The following is a 10,520-nucleotide window of genomic DNA, read 5'->3' as shown; positions in this document are numbered from 1 at the left end:
ATCAGCCTCAAACAAGTGGCCATGGCAAGCTAGTTGGAGCCAAAAGTGCAAGTTTCCCTCACCGGCTCACTCCAGAGCGCGGTGTTGCGTTTTCGCCGTATTCGTTGCCCCAATTCTTCAATGCCTGATACGTAATTTTCTTACGCTCCCCGAACTATTAAAGGTTAAATTACGTCGTGGGCGTAGCGGCTCCTTGTAATGGCGACCGTGCCGTAGATGTGCCTAGGTTTGTGAAAATGAAGCGAAGAAGAAGTTATTTCTTTTAAGCAAAACGCCGAGGTTCCCCGGAGGAGGACTTTGCGTCTACAACCATCATCTTTATAAGTGGTAAACTTAGCTGTACTTTTGAACTTTTGTGCCCTTTGAAATGATGAAGCTCAAGTCAAACCAAACCCGGACGTACGACGGGGATGGGTACAAGAAGCGGGCCGCCTGTCTGTGTTTCAGGAGCGAGACTGAGGAGGAGGTGAGTCCGGTGATGTAGCTGTCTGGCGGGCCAAGCTAACATTAGCAGCCGTAGCTGCCTTCAGTGTATTCTCTGTCTGTAAATCGGTATATTTATTAATACATCTACGGCTATATGCCTGTTAGAAACGGTGGCTCACTCGTTTCTTAAACTCTCGTATTGTCTTCTGAGGTTGTGCATTAAACGTTAGTTTTGAGCTTACACTTACCCAAGTGTTATGTAAGCCTCTTTAGCTGTCCATGTAGCAACCACGGCTTTTTCTACCCAGTGTTAAGTGAAGTCAACCTGTTAGCTGCGTGCTAATGCTAACGGTAGCTTGCTAACTAGCCATGTTGCTGCTGTATGCAGCCGGCTCTCGGCCAGCGACCACAGCCCACACTACGCGCTGTGGCGAGTGATGACTTTATTATAACGAGATAGGCTGGATAAATATCATTGTTAAGATTTCTAAAGTGACAGGCTTAGACATTCATCTGAAAATATTACAGATGGTTTGGCGAGCCAAATAACTGTTGGTGTTAACTGTGTTTGCGGTAATGCAACTGGTATTACTAGCCAAACACTGGTATGATTTGTAGCTAGCTGTAGCTATTAGCTGAGCTTTTAGCCAAAAGACAACACTGGAAGTGATACCCGGTTAGCTTAGCGTTGCATCACTATGTATTTTGCGTTGTTGATCTAATGAAATAAAATTCATGATATTAAAATTTGCCTAATCGACTCGGCTCAATGTTAAACTCGAAACCTGTTTCGTTGTGTACAAATTTGACCACGTAGTTAATATAATAATGTGCAAGTCGCTACCTCCGTGCGCTCTCCCACGAAAACCACTTAAAGTAGCCTGCAAAGGGTTATTTGAGATCAGAGGCGATTTGGGAAGCTGATGTCCAGTCAGCAGCACGCACAAAGATCTCTTTGTAGTGGAAACATTTTACCAGGGAAGGAGACGAATTTAGACTAAACTAATTCCTCTTTCTGGTTAAAGTAAAGGCCAGATTGTGAACATCGGTTGTTGATTACAGGAAACACATCTGCATGACCTGCACGTAGCTACAGACTTATACCACTGTAGTCTACCAGATCGGCACTCAGCCAAGCCTCAGCTTTTCTCCAACAGATTGTTGATACCATGAACTCACAATGCTTATGTGGAAAAAAGCAAGCCCAGTGAGTCATACCCTAGCTATTGAAAAAAAAAAAAAAAACGTTGGATTTGCCAACCATAAAGTGAGTTAAGTGCATTCACAGATTACCAAACTGTCTCTTCAGTGGTGGTCTTGATAGTTTACACCGGCATATTTAACATGTAGCTGTTGTGTCACATGTTGTGGTTCGCCTCTTCCCGCATCTATTACTAAAAGTGAATATCTTGCTCAAGCAGAGACACTTGTGTAATGTAAATAGGCCACTGAACACCATTAACAAACAACACTGAGTTGGACTGTAATGCCTAACCAGTCTTTTATGGGATGCTTTGCAGGTACTGCTGGTGAGCAGTAGTCGACATCCTGACAAGTGGATAGTTCCTGGAGGGGGAATGGAGCCTGAAGAGGAGCCCAATGTTGCTGCAGCTCGAGAAGTGTGTGAAGAGGTTGGTTCTGTAACTGTTTTTCATAATTATTATATGTAAGTTAAACCCGTACAGTGGGGCCCTTCGTTCTTTGCAACTGATTGATGTTGGCAGATAAGCATTCCTATGTAGACTGTACAGAGGCAAACTTCACTTGACCCTTGTATCCAAAACGTGGATGTGAAACATGCCTTTCTAGACTTAGTTCATAGCCAGGAATATTGTTCTGAGAATGGATTTCCCTTTACAGCATGGCACATTACATGTATTGTGTTTCATTTCTATTAAATCATGTCTGTATTTAACACTGGGCCTAATACCTTGCTCTCAAAACCCACTTCGTCAGTGCAGTCATCCTGTTTGCATGGACAGAGAGAGAGCCTAGCAACATGTAAGCTGTATCATAGCATCATGTTACAAAGCAGTGTTTAGGTGTCAAAGGAGGACACGCTGAGATTGAACGCTGGCTAACCAGCGGTTGCACTGCAGCACTACCCAAAAAAAAGGGCAACTGAAGGAAAACAATCAGCTTTTCATTCTCTGGATCTTCTATTTTTACAACAGCAGCCTTGTTACAGACGCATTTTGAAGCACAAAATGTGTCTTTTTTTAGTTCCTGTGTAGCAATGGGTAGCAATTAGTAAACAGTTCTGAGCTCATTGGAAATCAATATCCAGCTTGCACTGTCTATGTCTGTCCCTTAAATTGGGTATCCCTCTTGTCTACAAGCTGTTGATCGTTTGAGCATTTCGATCAGAATGGGGACAGGACACTGAAGACACTGAATCTCACTCGGCTGTCAGCTCTTGGCGGGTCACTGACCATGTAAATCCTATTCTCTGTGTGTGATCCGTCACACTGGTGGATGCTGATATCATCCCTTATCCTGGCTCCTGATGTTTGGTAGCTTTGATGGTTACAGGACACTGTGGCTTGCCAATACATTTCCACAGGGTCAAAAGCAATGTCACATCACGAATGAGGTTTGTTTCAAGTCCTAAAAGGCCGCATTCAGAAACTTTGTGGTGACTTTGAGTGGTACATCACCACATTCTGTGGCTTCCTAAGCCTCTTATTGGACGGTGGTGTAACAGGACATATCCTAATCCTAGCAAGCTCATTCTGATGACCATATGAGCGGTGAGTGATTGCTTATGTTTATTGGTTTGGAGTATTGCCAGGGATGACGGTGAGGACACAGTACTGAGGAGCAGGCCAAAGGTTACAGAGTCATCCTTTGTCTGTCTGGCTGTTCACAACCTCAGCTTTGCTTGGTAGTCATACACCTGAACCCCACACCAAGAAAACACAGGACAGTATTGCATAAGTTGTAATGCAGCCTCCATGCACTACATCCTCCTCCAAGATGATGCCCAGTAGTCTTAAGTATCATGAATGCTTGAGTTGGGAGACATTTTCCATCTCATAAAAACATACAGGTTGACTTTTGGCCTATTACTTAATCTCTGGCACGTCTTTGGGGTTTCTAGTGGTGAGCCTGTCCTTTTTGCATATGCTCTTGCTGAAGACCTGAAGAGTCCAGCACTGAGTCCATGGTACAGTGTGTGCAGTCAACATTTTATTTATAGACTGAAACCGGAACCTGAAGAAGACACTGCAAAGATGTCAGCAAGTGGTCTGGCTCTGTATCTAAACTTGACCGACTATTCACCTCTGAGAGTTAAAATCTACCTTGGAGTTTATTTTTGTCACTAGAATATGTCTAAAGGTAACCAGCAATGAGAAACATTCAAGTTGTCCTTGAAACAAGTAATGTTTTTTGTGATCTACTAACCGCAAACAAGTCACTGATCAACTACGTTATCAGCGGAGTCTTGTAATTGGTTCACTCGCCCCACGTGAAAGCGTCTTTTGTTAGATGAACATAACCTGTTATGTCCCTGCAATGTTGCTGCTTTCATTCATGACACATCTGATCCGGCATGTTCCCTGAAATGTCACTAGGTCTTGAGGTGGAAATTGGCAGTACAGAGTTCCCTGAATATCTAGAACCACTCACATTTGCACATGACCCCATGCAGGAAATATTCCTGAACGTTTCTGGGATGGGCTGCATGTGTGAAAGGGGCTTGAGAGAGGTTGTGACATTTGCTTGTCTTTCGGTTTATGATCATGGGAAGAGTAATGCCAGGTGACAGCAAAGTTGTTATCCTGTTGTTAGCTTCTGACCTTTTTACATGATCTTTTATGATACTGGACACTGTTGTAGAGAAGCCGTCACAGTATGTGGCAGTAAGTGAGTGTGTTTACATGTATTTTGCAGCTATAGAATTTGGCGCCGCAACAATTGCAACCCTGATTCCAAAAAAGTTGGTACGCTGTGTAAAACCATAAATAAAAACAGAATGCAGTCATTTGCAAACGAACTGTTTTTACCATCAACAGTCTTATGAAGTCTTCCTGAGCCCATGTAGTAATATCCTCAATCGTGCGTTCACTAAGTGGTGAACCTCGCTCCATCCTTGCTTGTGAATGCGTTACACCTGCTACCAATCAACCTGTTTACCTGTGGAATGATCCAAACAGGTGTTTTTGGAGCGTTCCACAACTTTCCCAGTCTTTTGTTGCTCCTGTCCCGACTTGTTTGAAACTTGTAGCTGCCATCAAATTCAGAATAAGCAGATATTTACAAAAATCAATGAAGCTGATGAGGTAAAACACTAAGAATATTGTCTTTGTACTGTTTTCAGTTGATTTAGATTAGCAAATTATCACGTTTGCAAGCGTCCCAGCTGTCTTGGACTCAGGTTGTAGATCAAACAATTGCCATTTTCCTTTATTTTTTAACATTTTGTTGACCAAACGATTAACCAATTAATATAGAAAATAAGTGGCAGACTGAAACAATGATGAAAATACTCCTTAGATGCCACTGTAATTTAATTTATATTGTAATTGTACCTGTAGTTTGAGTTACAGTTGGTCATGAAAGTTTAAAAACCTGATTTCTGACCAACTCTTTGTGACCATGAATCTCTGTTTCCACAACTTATATTGTCAAGCAAATTGTATCAGACTGTTGGCTAAGTTAGACCTCATTCCACTGAAGTGTGAAATGAATACAGAGAGAATAAGTGCCTGACATGACTTTTATACATTTGACTTGTGCATTATTTGGAGCACTCAGTATCAACCCAGGAAATAGATGGAGAGAATTTGAAAGGGATAAAAACAATTTTATGATAATTTAATCCACTGCAATGCAAGCACAAACTAGTTTGACAACTACCACTTAATTAAAATGAATGTCTCAGCAAAATACTTCAAGGTTAAAAACAAAATAAAGTTTGCATCGCAGGTGTTGTGTCTTTTTATGCACCTCCTCCTCTTCATATTTAAGAAAAGCTCATATCTGGCAATTGTAACTGTATTCTGTGGTATGTATCTCGCTTTAAATGATTTTCTTTTATTTTACAGGCTGGTGTGAAGGGGACTTTAGGTCGCTTAGTTGGAGTATTTGAGGTGACGTTTGTTTGATGTAGACTTTTTTTTAGTCTTCAAATGTCAACATACTGTGCAGCATGTTTATGTTTGTGAATGAGAAATGAAAATGTGACAATTCCCGCCCCTACAGAACCAAGAGAGGAAACACAGAACCTACGTCTATGTTCTTATTGTAACAGAGGTGCTGGAGGACTGGGAGGACTCTGTCAACATTGGTAAAGCACTGCATTTGTTCACTTGTGAAAATGGGGGATCATACAGACAAAGTTCTCAGGCAGTCACATGCCGTCTGTAGCTTTATTTTTCTTTCCCAGGCCTTAGCTTGGCGATATTAATAGCGATATTACAGTTCGGGGTTTTTATTTTAAGGGAGATGAGAACACCAGCTTTGCTCCTGTGCTTGTGATTTTCACTTTAATGCTGTGTCCAGTACTGATAATTAGTCAAAACCTATTTTCATAATGTTTGTTTTTTTCCTTATGCTGTCTCTCACATGTCTTAACATGCTCCACAATGGTGTCTTGTTCTGTCAACAGGGAGAAAAAGGGAATGGTTTAAAATAGACGATGCCATACAAGTGTTGCAGTGTCACAAGCCTGTGCAGGCCACCTACTTCGAGGCTCTCCAGGAGAGTTGCTTGACCAGTAACGGAACACCTTTGGTGGCCACGATAGGTGGGGACCTCTCCCCTACCTACAGCATCAATCAGAGCTCCGTCTCGGGTATCAGATAACTAAAACCATATCTCTGATACCCCCAGGAGCTTTCGCCACCACTTGCGCTCTTACTTGTGTCATGTCATTTCTCTTCTCTTCTTTCTTTTTTGTCTCAATAACATGGTTTGCCTTGCCAACTCCTTTGTGCCAGAGCGGTGGCACAGACTTGATGACAAGTGTTGGGTGAATAGTCTGAAACACTTTGTAAATGTAAATGTAATTTTTGACCCCTCTTTTTTTCTTTTTACTGACAAAACTGCATGTAATGTCCCCTCGCACCCCTTCATTCTCTTTTCCTTAACGCGCCCTTAGCGTGGTGTTTATTGAATGCAAGAACTACTTTTTACTGTTGTAATGTAAAAGTGTATACTTAGTGCTTAAGCTGAAGGCTTTTGGTGGTCTTTTAAACGTTTCCTCCATTTTTCTTTTATTTTCCTGTGAATGAATGTGCCCATTAGTGTACTCCCTCCCCTGTTGTAAGGATAGGAAGTGTTGTCTGTATCTGAATGATCAGAGTTGTGGGAAGTGACTTGTCTTGCATGAGCACTGTTTTGTTGCGTCTCACTCGCTCGAGTGACCTGATGCTGACTGTGCAACGGACTTGTGGTAAGGTCTTTGGATTCTCTTCATTTTGGTCCTTATCGTGGTTATTGATGTCTCTTTAATAAGAAGGATGCGGCCCCTCACTAGTCTTTGAATTTGAAGTGTCAAGTGTGTTTCTCTCTCATTTGGGAAGCTGGCCAAGCACTACAAGTTTCACTCTCAAATAGAGCATACAAAACTGTAAAGAGAGTGAAAGAATGTCAACACACAGTGTAAAATGAACCACCTTTCTCCTCAGTGTCTTTACCTCCTTTTCATCCCGTTTTTGGTTTCTTCTTGTGATTGACTACAAAGTCTTCCTCCACATACTGAGAGGGTAGAAGTAGTATTTCAAAATTATGGACTTGTAATTTCAAAATTCAACACATATCACTTAAGTTATTAAAACCCATTTCCACATTTTACTCCTCACATTCAGTTTGGTTAAAAGCAATTGTTTACATTGTGTTCGTAACATAGCACAGGTGACTTTAGCAGGCACTTTTCATTAGGGTCATGATTTATTTTGTTTTTTTGAACCCTTCCTTTAGTATTTAATCTGCATCCCCAAAAACACTCAAAACATCTGCTTGACATTGAAAGTAATGGAATCTATAATGCTGTCTTTGGCAAGATGCAGAACAAACAAGCCTTGTACAGTTTGAGACCTCGTTTTTAACATGTAAAATGCTTTTGGATACTAGATTTTTTTTTTTGTTTGTTTTTGTTTTTTTGTTTTTTTCTCTCTAACGTCTGGCAAAAGTCTCTTTAGCCGAGCTGCGTCACTTGGCCCCGATGTGGCGTGAGGCAGCTGGCTCAATACTGTGAAACTGGAGGCGCTGTAGATAGCATGTTAGAGGTTTTTATTGTAAATTGTTTATGTCTGTATAGATCAAAGGTGAGAGTACAAATGACAAAACACCTCTTACACATCTGTGAGTTGTACATGTCATTTCAACTGAGGCTGGACGAACTGATTGAACTCATGGCGTTGGCTTCGGAGCTGTTGGAGTTTTCTCTTGAGATACCATACAGTACATCTGAGGCTAAAGAACAAGGAACGTGGCTGTGGTTGTAGGGGAACGTGACGATCCGGTTTATAATTGACTATCCTCAAAGTCATTATATTTTTTGACCAAAAGTCATTTGTAACAGTGAGGGATTGCTGTTTTTTCTCATCTTTGGTCAAGCTATAAAATGAACTACAACTGTAGCCTGAGAGTTTCCAAACCACTGCTCGGTTTAGAAGTAAGACCTGAAGTCCTTTTCAAGCCAGCGGCTGCTTCACTGTCCCCACTCAGTGTATTTTCCCATAGAGGGTTTCTTTTACTGGTCTTTTGCAAAAACTTGAGCACGATACTGTGGTTTTCTGTCCATATTTAAACCTATAGCAACACATGTCTTTGCCACTTGGGTGCAGAAACAAGCTGTAAACATAACTCTGACATATTATCGCTTTAAGTTCGTTATTGGCAAATACTTGCTTATTTACACATCCGGCATACATGCAGCGACGACAGCATTCATTTGGCATTGGCTTTGTATCCATCTGTTGAATGTAAGTCTAATATTATCTCTGCTTTTAGCTCTGTTTTGGTCTCCACCAAATATCTAAATGCTCCATTATATTCATCACCTAGTTGCTAACTTTGTCTGCAGCCTCATGCTTGACAGGTAGCGTATAATTGGTTTCTGTAGTTTTATTTTTTTTTCTTTTCCTGAAAATATGCTACGGACAAAAACAATGAGTGAAAAGAGCTGAAAGATGCTAAATAGCTCTGTAAAGCTGAGGGAATGTTTTCATTGGTTGCTAATTCTCTGTGGGTTCTTAACTACAAGCGACCCCTTTAATACACAAGCTCCCATGTGAACCACTGTTAGTATAGACATATTGATTATATCAGCTTTGAAGTCAAAGTACAGGTAATAAATAATTGACCTCTGATTAGATGTGGATGATGCACCAATGGCTAAGCCTCGTGGAAATGCTAACAATAAGTAAAAATTGTTTAATCTTGGTTAAAATAACGGGATGCTTAAAGCTTGCTGTCCAGCACTGTAGCAGAGGCGTATTTAACTTCGAGTAAGGGCAGAAAGCTCCAGTATCATGATTCACCTGTCCAGAAACTGACGGAAAAGAGGCACTCGTGGGAAATTACATTGTGATGTGAAAACTAGTATGTCAAAAGGTAAAGTAGAAAAGGGGCAGGAGGACTCTGCAGTGAGCCGCGGTTGTCAAAAAGTTGTCTTTTATTCGTGGTCTTTTCTCCCATTCATTGTTTGATGGGGGCACAACTGTGCCAGCAAATCAAGCTTTCGACAGACTTCTAAAACTGGCCTCTTTATCACCCCTGAATGAAAACATTTTTCCTGAATGACAGTATACGTCTGAAGTCTTTTGGTTTGAGACTTTAAACTGATTTTACTGCTGTGTATCAGAAAGGTGTGGTGGCCAAAGTCTTGCTTTATGGTGCCCTACCTGGCACTTCATATGAGATTTAGTGTTGATTGGACCTTTCAGTCTTCATTGACGTGCAGTTGGGTGTTAAGGGGATGAACCTACATGGCTTAAAATAAAAAATAAAAAAAATTTAAATGATCTCAGAGTAATTGGCGATGACTTAATTCGCTCCTGACGGTTTGTTGTGGGTGACGTGTACTGTCAAAATGAATGTGAGGAGGATTTCCACAAGTAACAGCCAGTGACTTAATGATTAATGACCACTTGTTTATCCATTTTCTGTTTGTTCTTTAACCTGTTGTGTTATTGACAAGCAAATGTCATGTATATAGCTAACACAGCACCCTTACAGCCAGAGGTCAATATGGATTAGTGGGTTTTTTTTTTGTTTGTTTTTTTTTTAAATAACTCCCGTCTTACTCAAAATTCAGGCAGTTCCTGTCGTGAGTAAAGTGATGAAGGCTGAAGTTCAGGAGGGAATTTATGAAGTAAATGTCTCCACATAAGCACATTGGACTTAATATGGAGTTATGATGGAGCAAACACATCTCCTCCTTCCTCCCCGTAAGGGTTTCTGCTGTCATAATTGGCTTATATCGCACCGAAGCCTTTGAACTTTGGGGGGAAAACAGGATGAATTATCGAGAGAATAATTAGAGCTTCAGATAAAAGTCACTTCCTTTAATTTACCAAAGGTGATGGTTTAAATATGTGTTGCCCCATCTTGTGGCCAAAGCTAAAAGACATTAAAAGCACATCACTTTGCAGCTGAGGATTGTAACATTTAGTTTCCTTTAGCATAGTGGTCAGGTGGCTGTTTTCATAACGGAATTACTTAAAGAATTGTTAAATATTTTTCAATTGAAATTGAAAACGCTGTTAAAAGTTACCCCAAATACTTGCAATTGAATAACAAACTAAACATGCGTGCACTTCTAGCCGTTGACCTCAGCCTTGAAGTTACATTCTTGTAATCGTGTTCTCCAAGGTATATGTGTCACTGGAATTTTCTTTTCCTCTCTTTTGTCATTTGGGACTGTGGAATAAAACCAGTGCGAGAAGACTGAAGATTGTAATATAAATGTGCCAACAAATAAACACCAGTATTTCACATTCAGGCCAGTGTCATTGTTTGTGTTCATGCCCATCAGATTTTTGGGTGTTTGTTCCTGCAGTAGTCATTGCATATAGTAATACAACTCTAGAATGCTGAGAAGAGGATTGGAGAAAGTTTTTTTTTTATGTTATAACTTTATGCTG

The 10,520-nt window shown here is 40.7% G+C and overlaps 1 protein-coding gene across 1 annotated transcript; it reads left to right on the top strand.

Annotated features, from left to right (window-relative positions):
• The first annotated feature begins 205 nt into the window (after positions 1 to 205).
• nudt3b (nudix (nucleoside diphosphate linked moiety X)-type motif 3b) lies at positions 206 to 10,377 on the top strand. Its single transcript, XM_041956531.1, has 5 exons — positions 206 to 466; positions 1,947 to 2,057; positions 5,475 to 5,519; positions 5,632 to 5,716; positions 6,038 to 10,377. Exons 1-5 carry the CDS (start codon positions 368 to 370, stop codon positions 6,232 to 6,234), a joined length of 537 nt encoding a protein of 178 aa, XP_041812465.1. The 5' UTR covers positions 206 to 367; the 3' UTR covers positions 6,235 to 10,377.
• The last annotated feature ends 143 nt before the right edge of the window (positions 10,378 to 10,520 follow it).

Source organism: Chelmon rostratus, chromosome 2 (assembly GCF_017976325.1).
Source record: "Chelmon rostratus isolate fCheRos1 chromosome 2, fCheRos1.pri, whole genome shotgun sequence".
Taxonomy (NCBI): Eukaryota; Metazoa; Chordata; class Actinopteri; order Chaetodontiformes; family Chaetodontidae; genus Chelmon; species Chelmon rostratus.
This window is presented reverse-complemented; position numbering and strand designations above follow the sequence as displayed.

Bases quoted from the DNA above. Each gene is read 5' to 3' on its own strand.
- nudt3b (XM_041956531.1), top strand. From the start codon at position 368: ATGATGAAGCTCAAGTCAAACCAAACCCGGACGTACGACGGGGATGGG. The intron at 467-1,946 runs GTGAGTCCGGTG...GATGCTTTGCAG, and splicing joins GGAGCGAGACTGAGGAGGAG to GTACTGCTGGTGAGCAGTAG. The intron at 2,058-5,474 runs GTTGGTTCTGTA...TTTATTTTACAG, and splicing joins CTCGAGAAGTGTGTGAAGAG to GCTGGTGTGAAGGGGACTTT.